Below are 16,971 nucleotides of genomic sequence, written 5' to 3'. Positions count from 1 at the left end.
AGGGACCTGTGTTATATTAGGTGTACTACACTTTCCTATGTTACATTTACAAGGTGCCCGTGTTATATATGGTGTACAACTACCTTCTATGTTACAACCACCATAGATCTGTATTATATAAAATGCACTTCACACTCCTATGTTATATCCACCTTGGACCTGTGTTATATAAAATGCACTACATCCTCTTATGTTAAAACCATCAGAGACCTGTATTATATAAAATGCACTTCACCCTCCTTTGTTACATTCACCAGGGACCTGTGTTATATACGGTGCACTACATCCGCTTATGTTACATCCATCAGGGACCTGTGTTATATACAGTGCACTACACCCTCCTATGTTACATTCACCAGGGACCTGTGTTATATACGGCGCACTACACCCTCCTGTTACATTCAACAGAGTCCTGTGTTATATACGGTGCACTACACCCGCCTATGTTACATTCACCAAGGACCTGTGTTATATACGGCGCACTACACCCTCCTGTTACATTCAACAGTGTCCTGTGTTATATACGGTGCACTACATCCTCTTATGTTACATCCATCAGGGACCTGTGTTATATACGGTGTACTACACCCTCCTATGTTACATTCACCAGAGACCTGTGTTATATAAGGTGTACTACATCCTCCTATGTTACATTTACCTGGGACCTGTGTTATATAAGGTGCACTACACCCTCCTGTTACATTCAACAGGGACCTGTGTTATACAAGGTGCACTACAGCCTCCTATGTTATGTACACCAGGGACCTGTGTTATATAAGGTCAATCACTATGACCTTATTTTCTACAATGTTCTACAGATCTTGTTTTGCTGATTATTAATTCCTATGGCAGTTTCTTACGATATAATATAAGTTTTAAGTATACAGGTAAAAACATGGAAACTAGCAAACAATCTTCATTTTAATGGGGTTACACTTTAATAAGTCATCTGATATTTTTGGTACAAACACTAAATGTACTTATACCTCAACATAGCATTTCTGTGCACCCCAAGTGAGTTAAAAATGAGAAAGTTCAACATCCTTTCATTTGTGGAAAATATAAGGAACATGCAAATCCTGATAATGTGCACACCTTTAGAATATGTACTAACACCCTACATAATATAAATGTTCTAGCTAGAACACTGTAGGAGTTAGCTAGACAAACCAACTACCCTATGTGGACAGTGGGATATGTTAGACAGTGGTCAAACAAAATTCCACACGAAGTAACATAATTATGTAAGTATTCAGGAATTGAAATAAAACCCATAGATCTTTAGCCAAAAAACCTTCAACATTTAACTTAATTTGCAAAATAGAAGAAAAAACTAATTTTCATTGTGCTTTGTCACATCTATTTTTGAGTCCAAAATTTAAAGAACTAAAATGGAGACTGGTGTACCTGTATCTAGATTTCAGCATCAAAACGAGTATATTTTGTAGTAAATCAAAAACACTCCTCATATAACCACCACTTACAAATTTATTTTCTCATATAACCACCACTTACAAATTTATTTTAAGATAATGATTAACTACAAATTATACACATATATTCATTTAATATATACAAATAGTGAATGAACATTTAACAATAAATGATTCAAATATGATAGTGATGTTACAAGGTGAGACATACATATATGTAGATGAATAAATGCAAAATGTAGCAACATCAGATAGTTCACATAATTATGATCGTTAAATAATGTATACAAAAATGAAATGAAATTTTTATATTGATTAAAATTAATTTTGCAATAATGTTATGAATGTTATAAGTGTATATACAAATATATATTTATAAATGTAAATGATTCAAAGTAAACAGTAATAACTATAAAATTTCACACCAATTTACAAATTCAGATAAGTTATATATAAATAAAGTATTTGTACTTGATTTCAACTAATCATTCAAATTGATTACATGTTTAGCAAGTACAATTTTTGCAATTGAAAACTCTCTTTAAAAATTTAGTAAATATATAGAATATTTCACCCGTAATATACTGATTAAAATAAAAAAACACTATTTATTAAATAAATTATTTGAATGTGTAGTTACTCAAAAATATAGCATTTTATAGGCGAGTCTGAAGTTTTGTTGTGGCTCAGGTAAAAATAAAATCTGGTCAAGAAAGTTCAATGCATTATATTGTTACTATTTATATATATGTTCCTGCACAATTCATCATCTTAAACAGAAACAAAGTAAGAATTGATTTTATTGTCCATAATAATAGAAAGCAAACTTATATTCAAAGTAAAACACAATCAAGTAGATTATTTTTTGTTTAAATATCACATATTTCTTTTACAAGTTATCTATTAATGTGTATAAATAACTGCCATCATTTTTGCATATGCACAAATAAGAATAACAATATAGATATAAGAACAAAGTCGAATACATTCAGTTAAAATTTAACACCTGTCTTTTAATGCTTTTGTCAATAAACAGAACTCTTAAAGAGCCTGTGTTGCTCACCTGCATCTTTCAGAATGGCCACTTTTAAGTAAAAATCATCATAAAAGGAGAATAACTTTATTAGTTAACTTGCAATTTAAGTCATTTTAACACATTTGTAGATTCTATTCAGCTGAATATTTTTTTGTTTTTAAAGTTTCTATATATCTATTATAGTTTTCAAGATAAAAGGCAAAAAAGAAAAAAAATAGTAATAATTATCATTAAATGGTAAATAACTCAAAAAATTTAATCAAATCAACTAAAGATTTCAGCCATTATGGCTTATCTGTAGATGTTGTCCTGGTGATCATTTTTCTATTACAATTTTTTATCTATCTATATAGTTTTCAAGGAAATAGACAAAACTGCAAAATATTGACTTATTTGTTGATCTTGTCTTGCCAATAATTTTTGCATTTTAAAGTTTTATTTATCATAGTTTTCAAGAAATTGGTAATCCTGGAAAAAAAGGGAAACATCGTCATTAAAGGGCAACAACTTCAATAAGGGGTTGACTGGGGATTTCAATAATGTTGACTTATTTATTAATTTTCTTGTCTTGTTGATCATTTTTGCTATTTAAAGTTTCTGTCTATCTATCATAATTCGAAATAATAGGCAAACATAACTTTTTACTAAACTCAATTAAGGGCAATAACTCGTATAAGAAGTGATCTGACAGTTTTGATGTCAAATGATATTATGTAGATCTCATCATTCTGAAATATTTGTTCCTGCCCAATTTTCTTTATCTATAGCGCTTTCAAGTTAATAGACAAAAATTGCTCTTATATTTTTAGCCATGTGAACCATGTTTGTCGGCAGGCAGGTTGAGATGACACACTTTTTAAAATAGATATCCCGTTGATAATTTTTGCCATGTTTGGTTAAATTTGGTTTAGTAGTTGCAGAGGAGATGATCTATGTATAATTTAACAGAAGACGACAGTTGACAATAAGTGATGTCAAAAGCTCACAGTGGACCTCGTGCCAGGTGAACTAAAAAGGCAAATAGTAATAAAATCTGTATGTATGGTTAAGAGAAAACAGGTTTACAAATAAATAAGATGTTTACTGTAAATATACTTTTATATGTCAGGGCTGGGCTGATAGATGTTACATGATGGTAATTTTTATACAAGAACGGTAAAAGTGACGCCCCAAAAATTGAAACATGATCTGTGTTTTGTGGTAATTGGCATTGTGCATATAAGAGGGGCGAAAGATACCAGAGGGACATTCAAACTCCTAGATCAAAAATAAACTGACAACGCCATGGCTACAAAAGATAAAGACAAACAGACAAACAATAGTACACAAAACACAACATAAGATTCATAACATTTGGTTGAGGCAAACTAAAGTAAGAGAAGGGATACCAAAAAGTCAACAATTTTTCCATTTGTAGAAGGGCATAACTTTAGAACAGTAAAAGTGACGCCACCAAAATTCAAACTTGATCTGTGTTTTTGTGGTAATAAGCATTGTGTATAAATTTCATAACATTTGGTGGAGGCAAACTAAAGTTAGAGAAGGGAAACCAATTTTGGGACGGACGTACAGACGGACAAGGGTTAATCGCAATACCCCCTCCGCTATGGCGGGGGCATAAAAATTGATCTGCACTGATTTTTCAAACTTGTTCTAGACATTGCTGACCTTCAATATAAATTCTATAAATATCTTGCAAGAATAGTACACAGGAGAGCACTTACAAGACTGGATGGATGCAGGGTATTTCTATGTCCCTTGCAATGTGTCAAACAGGGGATGATAAGTAATGGATAATAGATGAATTTCACCATTCTTGCATTTTCTAGTACATTTCCTATGTCACAATAATGTTAATATATATACATATCTTTATATCTAGCTCTGAAAATAACTCTGATGCTGTATAAATAAACTTTTTGTTGCTTTGTTCTTGAATTACAAAATGTTGTGGCAACAATTTCACTAAGATTTTGTACTAAAAAATAAATGTATTTTAAGAGATTCCACCTCTAGGTGTAATACCATCATTGATTTTCCCCTATTAGTCTTTGTTAAATTTGCACTTTTCAAAAAATTGTGCAGAATTTATCTTTGTTTCAAATAAAGAAATACTTGGCATGAGTAAAGTTTTATCCTGTCCAGTTCTATAGAAAAAGTTTCACATAACATTTCATTGCATATAAGAAAATAAAAATCATTGGAAGTTAACCAATCAAATTTCTCCTCTTATTCTATCTGTGTACAAGGTTTAGTAACCATGTAACCTCAAGATTACAAAATTTTCTATAGAAATCACAAATAAAAATAATGGTGTTTTGAAATACCCAAGACATATGTTTATGACACAGAAATAGTTTTACTGCAATAAAATGTAGGATTAATTACCTACAACGGTCAAATTCAAGGGAATATTTTTTAAGACCTACTTTCGTATGCAACCAGATGTGACGTACCATGATTTGGTGGTATTACACCTCTATATTCATTACTATGAATCAACTTTGGTATTCACTTTAGCTTTGATAGGGTGAGCAGATTCTAGTAACACAAAAGGCAGATTATACTTTTGGTATTCCTAATCTTTGTCGGTTTCCTAAACGTAGAAAAGCTTTTATCAGCTGGCTCCTCTCCCTTGCCTTTAATATATCATAAGGTCCAATAAAATGCAGAGTAGCTTTGTCTTCTGGACCTAATTTATCTTTGATATATGTACAATACCTGGGTGATGTAGACAGGCATGTTATCAGTATCTGAAAAGAAAAATCAGTTATACTTAATTAGTATACCACTAGAAAGTTACTTGTTACCTGCCCAAGAGATGGTATAAAAGACACTTTAAACTGATATTTGTGAATATAGCACACTGGAAAAAAAGTAGAAGTACCCAGTGATCTTGCTCCACAAAATGATAAACCCTTCCCCTTGCAAAGTCCATGATTTGCTAAGGGGAAACCCTAAAAATAATTTTAATAAAAAAATTAAAGAACCTCACATACCCCACACCCCCACATTGTCACTTGACAAACAAAATCTCACCAGATTCCTAAGTTCAAAGACTCATAACTCTACAAAAGTCAACTGATAAAAATTTTCTTGTGGATATGCACAATTAACATATTATGTCCTCATAAACTACAAAGTTTCAACTGTTGCAGTAGTATAATTGGGCCAAAATTCTAAGTTCTAAGGGGCATAACTCCTAGAAAAAAAATTGAATCGTAATTTCCTGCAATAAGTTCATCTACATAGTATGTCCTTATTATCTACAAAGTGTCATGAAATTTTGTTGTGTGGTTTCAGAGAAGTTGCAATGACAAACTGTTGCAGTAGTATATTTTGGCCAAAATTCTAGGTAAAAGGGGCATAACTTCTAGAAAAAAATTGAATCGTAATTTCTTGTCGATATGCACATCTACATAGTATGTCCTTATTATCTACAAAGTTTCATGAAATTCTGTTGTGTGGTTTCAGAGGAGTTGCGATGACAAACTGTTGCAGTAGTATATTTTGGCCAAAATTCTAAGTTAAAGGGGCATTACTCCTACAATAAAAATTGAATCGTAATTTCCTGCCGATATGCACATCTACATAGTAAGTCCTTATTATCTACAAAGTTTCATGAAATTCTGTTGTGTGGTTTCAGAGAAGTTTGGATGACAAACTGTTGCAGTAGTATATTTTGGCCAAAGTTCTAAGTTACAGGGGCATAACTCCTACAAAAAAAAAATCGTAATTTCCTGTCGATATGCACATCTACATAGTAAGTCCTTATTATCTACAAAGTTTCATGAAATTCTGATGTGTGGTTTCAGAGAAGTTGGGATGACAAACTGTTGCAGTAGTATATTTTGGCCAAAATTTTAAGTTAAAGGGGCATAACTTCTACAAAAAAAAAAATCGTAATTTCCTGTCGATATGCACATCTACATAGTAAGTCCTTATTATCTACAAAGTTTCATGAAATTCTGTTGTGTGGTTTCAGAGAAGTTGGGATGACAAACTGTTGCAGTAGTATATTTTGGCCAAAATTCTAAGTAAAAGGGGCATAACTCCTACAAAAAAAAATTCGTAATTTCCTGTCGATATGCACATGTACATAGTAAGTCCTTATTATCTACAAAGTTTCATGAAATTCTGTTGTGTGGTTTCAGAGAAGTTGGGATGACAAACTGTTGCAGTAGTATATTTTGGCCAAAATTCTAAGTTAAAGGGGCATAACTCCTACAAAAAAAAATCGTAATTTCCTGTCGATATGCACATCTACATAGTAAGTCCTTATTTGTTGTGTGGGGTATAATTAACTGCTGACACAGAGAAATGTCTTGCTGTCAGCAGAAAATTCTGAAAAAGACAATTTGAGGGACAGCAGCATTGACAATTAATACAAAGTCGCTAGACCATGACATCGGGACAGGGCATCCAAATAACTAAACTGATTTGTACTGATAGTAATGCAATTTTATAGAAAATATCATTTATCTATCAAAAGGGATCATTAATTTTACTGGACTGAAAGTGTTAATCATTTAAGAGTTGATCGAAACATTTTAATCAATTAGCTATATATTAACATTACCTTTGTCTCATGGAGCAAAAGGCCAAGACATTCTTTTTTGAAGCAAGAATTGCCTAGTCCAATGATCAGCTGTCCAACATGTTGGCTAAATCCTCTTATCTTTGATGGATCCATAGTTTGAAGTGTCTCCTTATCAATAGCCTCTGGTTTTTGTCTAGTAACATGAATCTTTTGATCAACTAATGAATCATTGGTTGAAACTTTAACCTAAGAACAAGGAAAACCATATAGGACCCACTAATTCATAATTAATAACTACTGTACATTCAGAAATTATTGCAAGGTTTCTTTATACAAATAATTTGACTGGTTTAATATCGCAATAATAACTAGAGGCTCTTAAGAGCCGGTGTTGCTCACCTTGGTCAATGTGTTGCAGTGCATATTAAACAAAGGACACTCTACATTATTTAAGACAAGAATAGAATTCATGACAAAACTCTCTGTTTTTGTGTCAGTGACTTGTTTGTAGAACTTACTTTACTGAACATTCTTGCTTACAGTTATCTCTATCTATAATGAGCTTGGCCCAGTAGTTTCAGAGCAGAAAATTTTTGTAGAAGATTAACTCCTGAAGTGGTCAATTGACAATTTTGATCATGGTGACTTATTTGTAGAGCTTACTTTGCTGTTTACAGTTTATCTCTTTCTATTATAATATTCAAGGTTATAACCAATAAACTGCTTCGCTGAGCGCAGCTGGATACGCCCCCAGAGGTCCAACCCTGAACAGTTGGGGCAAAAATGGACACAATATTCAAGCTTGATACAGGTCTGAATTTGGATTGTAATTAAATATTTGACATATTATAGGTTTCTGAATAAATGTAGCCAAAGAACTTGGAATTGGTTATATGAATAAAACCCCAAAACTTGGAAACGGTAATTCTGAAATTTATAAAAAATGAAAGGGAGCTCACGTCAATAGATATAAACAATTCACCAAAGTTTCATGCATATTGGTTAAAGCTTTTTTGAGTTAATGTCCGACATGTTGACGAAGGACGGACGGACAGACGGTCAACGGTATACCATAATACGACCCGTAAACGGGCATAAAAAAACTGCAAAATTTCCTTAAAATTAACAATTCAGGGGCAGCAACCCAACAACAGGTTGTCTGATGCATTTGAAAATTTCAGGGCAGAAAGATTTGTACCTGATAAACAATTTTACTCCTTCTCAGATTTGCTCTAAATGCTTTAGTTTCAGATATATAAGCCAAAATCTGCATTTGACCACAAGGTTCTATTTCTAGCCATGGCAGCCATCTTGGTCAATGGGTGTGGTCATCGGATACATTTTTTAAAGAAGATACCCTAAGCATAATTTAGGCCAAGTTTGGTTTAATTTGGCACAGTAATTTCAGAGGAGATTTTTGTAAAAGACTACAATAAAATGCTCCGCTGGGTGCAGCTTGATACGACCGCAGAGGTCGAACCCTGAACAGTTGGGGCAAGTATGGACACAACATTCAAGCTTGATACAGCACTGAATTTGGATTGTGATTAAATATTTGACATAGCATAGGTTTCTGACACAGAATGAATGTGCTCTAAGAACTAAAAAAATTTTTAATTTACCTATTCAAACCATATCATTATCATTTGCTTTTATATATAAATCATAAATAACCAATTTAAAATGGAAAATTTTAAAGAAGAAAAAAGGGAAAAAAAATCCCCCCCCCCTAATTTTGTGAACCCCCTTATGATTCATCACCCCCAAACTCAATACCAGCCTTCCCTTTGTGGTATGGTACCTTGCAGTACAATTTCATAGAGATCTATACACCTGAACACAAGTTATTGTCTGGAAACTAGAACCAGATGCTCCACAGGGCGTAGCTTTATACGACCGCAGAGGTTGAACCCTGAACGGTTGGGGCAAGTATGGACACAACATTCAAGCTGGATTCAGCTCTAAATTTGGATTGTGATTAAATAGTTGACACAGCATAGGTTTCTGACACAGAATGAATGTGTTCTAATGAACTTAAAATTTTTGTTTTCTCTTACAGCAATTCACTATGCTGTTGAATATTAATCCTCTCAAAAAATGTTTGAAGAAATTTTCTTTTTATTTATGAAATTTCAAATGAGAAAATGGAACCTAATTTTTTTAATCACATCCCCCTTTCCCTTATTCCAAAACTAATCTCAATTAAAATTTCTAATGGAGTTTGCAACAATAACTACTCATTTAAATACATCATAAAATATTAAGATGTAAACAAAACTGCTTGTTATCACTGAATGGTAAAGATTATTTTAATTTATTAGTTGGTAGTAAAAAGTGAATATACATTGTATATTGTATATAACAAAGATTTAAGTTGATTCTGGACAAAGAAAGATAACTCCAATTAAAAAAAATTCTTGCTATTGCACAACATTGTGCAATTAGATATTTCTTGCTTACTATTCTGGACAAAGAAAGATAACTCTAATTAAAAAAAAAATTGCTATTTCCCAATATTGTGTAATTAGATATTTCTTGCCATTGCGCAATACTGTGCAATTGAAAAGACTTGCTATTGCACAATACTTAATATAAAAATTTTAGATCCTGATTTGGACCAATGTAGACCAATTTGAAAACAAGACCAAAAATGAAGAATCTACATACACAGTTAGATTTGGCATATCAAAGAACCCCATTTATTCAATTTGTGATGAAATCAAACAAAGTTTAATTTTGGACCCCGATTTGGACCAACTTGAAAACTGGGCCAATAATCAAGAATCTAAGTACATTTTTAGATTCAGCATATCAAAGAACCCAACCGATTCATTTTTTGTCAAAATCAAACTAAGTTTAATTTTTGACCCTTTGGACCTTAATGTAGACCAATTTGAAAACGAGACCAAAAGTTAAGAATCTACATACACAGTTAGATTCAGCATATCAAAGAACCCCAATTATTCAATTTTGATAAAATCAAACAAAGTTTAATTTTGGACCCTTTGGGCCCCTTATTCCTAAACTGTTGGGACCAAAACTCCGAAAATCAATACCAACCTTCCTTTTATGGTCATAGACCTTGTGTTTAAATTTCATAGATTTCTATTTACTTATACTAACGTTATGGTGCAAAAACCAAGAAAAATACCTTTTTGGGTCCCTTTTTGGCCCCTAATTCCTAAACTGTTGGGACCTAAACTCCCAAAATCAATACCAACCTTCCTTTTGAGGAAAAAAACATTGTGTTTAAATTTCATAGATTTCTATTTACTTATACTAACGTTATGGTGCAAAAACCAAGAAAAATGCTTTTTTGGGTCCCTTTTTGGCCCCTTATTCCTAAACTGTTGGGACCTAAACTCCCACAATCTATACCAACCTTCCTTTTGTGGAAAAAAACATTGTGTTTAAATTTCATTGATTTCTATTTACTTAAACTAAAGTTATTGTGCGAAAACCAAGAACAATGCTTATTTGGGCCCTTTTTTGGACCCTAATTCCTAAAATGTTGAAACCAACACTCCCAAAATCAATCCAAGATTTCTTTTGTCGTCATAAACCTTGTGTCAAAATTTCATAGATTTATATTAACTTAAACTATAGTTATAGTGCGAAAACCAAGAAAATGCTTATTTGGGCCTTTTTTGGCCCCTAATTCCTAAAATATTGGGACCAAAACTCCCAAAATCAATACCAACCTTTCTTTTGTGGTCATAAACCTTGTGTTAAAATTTCATAGATTTCTATTCACTTTTACTAAAGTTCGAGTGCAAAAACTAAAAGTATTCAGACGACGACGACGACGCAGACGACGACGCCAACGTGATAGCAATATACGACGAAAATTTTTTCAAATTTTGCGGTCGTATAAAAATGCCTGTTTTTTGGCCTCTTTTTGGCCCCATATTCCTAAACATTTAAAGTAATTACCCCCAAACTCAAACCCAGCTTTCCCTTTGTGATATGGAACCTTGTAGTACAATTTCATAAAGATCCATACACTTACACACAAGTTATTGTCATGACTCTAGAAAAATGCTTGTTTTTTGCCCCTTTTTTTGCCCCTAATTCCTACAATTTTGAGGCAATTACCCCAAAATCAATCCAAACATTCCCTTTGTGATATGGAACCTTGCAGTACAATTTCAGAGAGATACATACACTTGCACAAGTTATTGTCTGGAAACTAGAAAAATGCTTATTTTTGGCCCCTTTTTCCTAAACGTTTTGGGCAATTACCCCCAAAACTCAATTCCAGCTTTCCCTTTGTAATATGGACCCTTGTAGTACAATTTCAGAAAATTCCATACACTTACACACAAGTTATTGTCATGAAACTAGAAAAATGCTTGTTTTTTGCCCCTTTTTTAGCCCCTAATTCCTAAAATTTTAAGGCAATTACCCCCAAAATCAATCCAAACATTCCCTTTGTGATATGGAACCTTGTGGTACAATGTCAGAGAGATCCATACACTAACACACAAGTTATGTCAGGAAGTTACAAAAATGCTTATTTTTGGCCCCTAATTCCTTAACTGTTTGTACCATAATCCCCAAAATCAATCCCAACTTTCCTTTTGTGGTATCGAACCTTATGGTAAAATTTCATAGAGATCCATTCACTTAAACTAAAGTTAAGAGTGCGAAAACCAATCGGTCTTCATAGACTAAATGTAGTTTTCATGATTTTAAACACCATTTTATATGATAAAATAAAGAATTTATCAGATTTGAGAGGAGTATAGAGATAAAGGGTTACTTTGAAAATAATGTCAAAAATATTACTTGAATAAGTTATTTTTAACATTTTTGAAAAAAAATAGAAATTACACTTACCTATTAAAGGCACATAATTGAATTAGGTTACAAATTATAAATAACTTCAGGTCTTAATTAATTCACAAGTATCAATCTATTTATATCAGTCTACCTTCAAGATTTTAGAGGAAAATGATAATTTAATAGTCCCAAGAGACCAATCTTTGACCCAGAAGCGTTGGTATGTAAGATAAGTGTGTGGGAAAGTTAATTAGTGTTTCTGAAGAATTAGTTTTTATATATCAAGGGAAAAATAACCAGATAACTGTGAAAATTATTTAAAGCTAGTAAAATCTGTATTCTTAAACACCTATAAAAATAATATTTAGAAAAATAACTTGTATAAGTTATATTTAAATTAGCCTCGTTTTCAACATTACTTGTATAGGTAATTTTAATTGTTACTTGTTTAAGTAATGCCCCTGACTGATCTATTATAATATTCAAGATAATAACAAAAAACTGCAAAATTTCCTTAAAATTACAAATTCAGAGGCAGCAACCCAACAACGGATTGTCTGATGCATCTGAAAATTTCAGGGCAGATAGATCTTGGCCTGATGAACATATTCACCCCTGTCAGATTTGCTCTAAATGCTTTAGTTTCAGAGATATAAGCCAAAAACTGCATTTTACACCCATGTTCTATTTTTAGCCATGGTGGCCATCTTGGTTAATGGGCGGGGTCATCGAATAGTTTTTTTATAACTAGATACCCTAAGGATGATTTAGGCAAAGTTTGCTTTAATTTGGACCAGTAGTTTCAGAGGATATGATTTTTGTAAAAGTTAAGGGACGACGATGATGATGGACGCCAAGTGATGAGAAAAGCTCACTTGGCCCTTTGGGCCAGTTGAGCTAAAAATTGCATTCTGATATCTGATACATAGTTCTGTATGCAGATTTCTTAAGTCTAGTCTTGTAAGTGCTCTCCTGTGTACTATTTTTGCCAAATATTTAAAGAATTTATATCGAAGGTTTATATCAGATGGCTTAAAATTTCTCCACTGATTTTTTTCAAAAAACTAAAATCCATGAACATGTATTGTAGCTTTTGCTCATACCACATGTACCACGAAAATATAAGTACTTTCACAGTTTTTGAGTTATATGTTTTACAATTGGAAATGAAAATTAATTGTTGACACACAAGCCTGAATTTTTTTTACTTTATTTATATATGAAGAAGTACCTCTGCAACTGTCATTATCTGTATTACATCAGGCATTTCATTTGATGAAATTCTGAAAGTTAAGTCTGGAACTGCCACAACACGTACATCCTTGATCATGGTTTCCTCGACCAATCCTATACTACAAAAAGAACCATTTTCAAAATTAACCTTTCATCATTTTCATATACAGGGTACCAGGATTGATGATTTAGGTCGAGTCAATCGATTGCGATCTTGTTTTAATCAGTTATTTAAGGTGGTTACAATATTTCATGGATTTTAAATATGTCAAGGGCTAAATATTTTTGTGAGGTTTTTTGTTGATGCTTTTCTTGTCACTGATTTTGATCTTCCTAAATGTTTATAGGACAAGGTACAATTTGGGCTAAAAGTGAAAACTGTATGACTGGCATGAGGACCTTGCAAGGTACACACATTCCAAATATAGTTATCCTATTACTTAGAATAAGAGAGAATTCAACAATACAAAAAATTTTAACTTTTTTTTCAAGTAGTCACTGAACCATAAAAATGAGGTCAAGGACATTGGACATGTGACTGACAGAAACTTCGTAACATGAGGCATCTATATACAAAGTATGAAGCATCTAGGTCTTCCACCTTCTAAAATATATAGCTTTTAAGAAGTGAGCTAACACCGCCGCCGCCGTAGCCGCCGCCGTAGCCGCCGCCGTAGCCGCCGCCGGAACACTATCCCTAAGTCGAGCTTTCTGCAACTAAAGTCGCAGGCTCGACAATAAAACCACTGCAAGCAAAACGCATTTTTATTGTGCCATTCTTTAATTCTTATCTGGTGTCTATTTGAAAGCAGAAGTCATTGATATCATCTTTCACTGTGGATAGACAGGATAATGTTCCATGTCTTGGGCATTCGTCTTTACCAAACATAATACCTTTATTTCCTGCAGATGTTGTTTGATCTGTTTTAGAATCCTGCAACCAAAACCAGACGTCTTTAATCATGTTTTCAAAAATTAAATTGCCATAAAAGTTATTGCCTTTATTGAGGACATATTATTGCTAAAAGTTTTGAGATGTTCTGGTGTTTTAAAGTGGACACGCTTTGCAAATAATAATAATTGAACACCTTTGGATCATTTAGGATTTTGAGGACACGTTTGGGCATTGTTGGGGAGATTGACACTTTTGGAAGTGTTACATATACATTGTATCATGTCTGTCTGAATTTCAAAATTATAAAGAAATAACATTTTCATTCCACTAATTAAGCTTGCTCATGTTGTTTCAATTCTTGTTGTAGCAAGATGTTGGTAAGGAATCTTACTGCTATTCTCAATTTAAAAAAAACAAGATCTTACTGGTTTTACATGTATGTACATGTATTGTAACACAATAGTCCAGCAATGTGAAAAAAAAACCCTGAAAAGTCAGTCCTCATTCTGCAGTATGTTAAGGTTAAGCACAAAGTGGTTAAAGAAACAGTCTTGTCAATAGTCATGATAGTAATGGTCAAAATTTATTTTCACCATATTTTTTAAAGAATTTACCTTCCCTTTAGGTTACACATTCTGCAAAACTTCTCCAGCATTGTTGTGAACCTCATTTCTTCCACTGTTCTAGAAGTCAACAACAAATCATAAAGTATTTCTTTTAGGTCATTTTGAAAGTCATGTCTTCCAGCTTCAATATGATGTATCAAAACTCTGAAAAAAAAATCCTAATTATTTATATAAGAACTGGACACTGCTTAGAGGTGCATAGAATCTGCTGTCGATTTGGAAACTTGTTCTATAATCTATTATTAAGTCAGACTTGGTGTCTATTTGAGTCGTACCTGTACATATATATATATGCAAAATCAAATAAATGGGGAATATGTCTATGGGACACAGATGATGCCCCCGCTAGCATATCATATAAAGTTATAAAGGGCAGGGTTTTCCCCGAGTCAATTATTTTTTTCACCAACTTACATAAATATATTTTTCGTTTAAAATGTTCCTTCTTTCTAACTCCCCCCCCCCCCCCCCCCCATTTACTTTTTAAAAGATACTATAAAAATAGCAATATAGACATCATAATTTTGACTTCTGGGACACAAGATTCATCTTCAAAAGTTTATCGGATATACATTTCCCTTCCAGTTGAAGGATAAAGACTAAAGGCAGAGACTTTTCTTACTTTTCAACAGGTTTTGGAACAACCCTCCAAATGTGGGATATCCCTTAAATAAGGGACTGTCCCTCAGACAAGGGATCATTTTGCTGTTGTAGAAAAGTAAAAAGAAAAATTTAGCTTTTTTTTAACTTAAAAGGGGAAAAATTCATTATATTTGGAACAACTTTTCTTAAAGAGGGGTCCACTTATTTTTAAAAATAAAGAAGATACATGTATAAGTCCAGGAATATTACAAAATTCTTGGACATGTTTTGACCATATAATACCAGATAGTTGTATAGTTCTTTGGGAAAAGTTTCTTCAAATGATATGAATATGTGCCCTTTTGTACTAAGAAGTGGTTTTTACAACAAAACATTTTTTTTTTATCACTTGAAATTGATCCCTGATTTAAGGGATAGTTATTACATTGAAGGGTTACTTATTTGAGGAGTTGTTCCCAACCTGTTGAATATATTTCTTCATAACAACAGTTTTCTTTTCTGGACCATCGTAAATGAAAAAGTTGAGACGTAAAAATATGCTTGAAACACGTGCGTCGCCAAAACGAAAAATAAATAAGATGGATGAAATCAAATCATTATGTATATTTCTTTCGCCAAATTCTTTCGCAAATGATGAATTTTAATGGCCACAATTTTTATTTTTTTGCAAAATGCGAAAATGGAGAACGCCAGCGGTAACCTTGAAAGGGACATAACTGAAGAACAGTAAAAGTGACGCTACTCAAATTTGTACTTGATCTGAGTTTTGTGGTTATATGTATTGTGTATAAGTTTTATAACATTTCGTTGAGGCAAACTGAAGGTAGAGAACAGAAACAAAAAATTCAGCAATTATTCCATTTGTAAAGGGGCATAACTCTAGAACAGTAAAAGTGACACCACCAAAATTCAAACTTGATCTGTCATGTCTGTATTTTGTGGTATTAAGCATTGTGTATAAGTTTCATAACATTTGGTTGAGGCTAACTTTAGTTAGGGAATGGAAAGGAAAACTAGTATTTTTTCCATTTGTAAAGGGGCATAACTCTAGAACAGTAAAAGTGACACTACCAAAACTCAAACTTGATCTGTGTTTTATGGTAATAAGCATTGTGAATAAGTTTCATAACATTTGGTTGAGGCAAATTGGGCCAATTTTTATTGGTGGAGGGAGACGGAGTGCCAGGAGAAAACCACCGACCTGTGATAGGAAAACTGACAATCCTAGTCAATTTAGATTGGAGTCTAGTGCACCCGCACAAGCGGGATTCGAACTCACAACCTCAGTGTTGACTGGCTAGTGATTACAGTAGTAACTACTTAGACCACTCGGCCACTGAGGCCCCTCCTAAACTAGAGAACGGGAATGAAAAATTCAGCAATTTTTCCATTTGTAAAGGGGCATAACTCTAGAACGGTTTAAGTGACGCCACTGAAATTTAAACTTGATCTGTGTTTTGTGGTAATAAGCCTTTTGTAGAAGTTTTATAACATTTGGTTGAGGCAAACTAAAGTTAGAGGACGGAAACCAACTTTGGGAAGTAAGCCAAAATATTTATCAAATGGAATTTATTTTAATATGTTGCATTAGAATGGAGATATCTGTATTGTATTTCGTTGCTAGCTCAGTATATAGGTAAACTCAATTTGTGACAGTCAAATCTACGTTTCACGAAGGCCAAGCTTAAAATACAATACAGATATCTCCCAATTACAGATATTTGAATTTTAATGAGGGCCTGTAAATAATGAAAACTTATAAATGTAAATAAAATGCTCCGCTGGGTGCAGCTTGATACGACCACAGAGGTCGAAACCTGAAC

At 33.0% G+C, this 16,971-nt stretch overlaps 1 protein-coding gene across 2 annotated transcripts; it reads right to left on the bottom strand.

Moving 5' to 3' along the window:
* Positions 1-1,470: 1,470 nt before the first annotated feature.
* Positions 1,471-14,714, bottom strand: LOC139502324 (uncharacterized). 2 transcript variants are annotated; one of them, XR_011658789.1, is made up of 5 exons: positions 14,534-14,714; positions 13,023-13,143; positions 7,049-7,255; positions 4,947-5,222; positions 1,471-4,479 (listed from the first exon to the last, which is right to left on the bottom strand). XR_011658789.1 is itself a non-coding variant. In XM_071291769.1 (4 exons), exons 1-4 carry the CDS (start codon positions 14,587-14,589, stop codon positions 5,031-5,033), a joined length of 576 nt encoding a protein of 191 aa, XP_071147870.1. In that variant the 5' UTR covers positions 14,590-14,714; the 3' UTR covers positions 1,471-5,030. The 2 variants fall into 2 exon arrangements, 1 of the variants encoding a protein (XP_071147870.1); XM_071291769.1 differs by having other exon boundaries at positions 1,471-5,222.
* Between the last annotated feature and the right edge of the window lie 2,257 nt (positions 14,715-16,971).

The sequence above is a fragment of the Mytilus edulis genome, chromosome 13, assembly GCF_963676685.1.
Source record: "Mytilus edulis chromosome 13, xbMytEdul2.2, whole genome shotgun sequence".
NCBI classification, from domain to species: Eukaryota; Metazoa; Mollusca; class Bivalvia; order Mytilida; family Mytilidae; genus Mytilus; species Mytilus edulis.
Note: the sequence above shows the minus strand (reverse complement) of the source record. Positions and strands in the feature narration are given on the sequence as shown.

Bases quoted from the DNA above. Each gene is read 5' to 3' on its own strand.
- LOC139502324 (XM_071291769.1), bottom strand. From the start codon at position 14,589: ATGAGGTTCACAACAATGCTGGAGAAGTTTTGCAGAATGTGTAACCTA. The intron at 13,144-14,533 runs GTAAATTCTTTA...TTCTTTTTGTAG, and splicing joins ATGTGTAACCTAAAGGGAAG to TATAGGATTGGTCGAGGAAA. The intron at 7,256-13,022 runs GTACTTCTTCAT...CCTTGTTCTTAG, and splicing joins AGATAATGACAGTTGCAGAG to GTTAAAGTTTCAACCAATGA.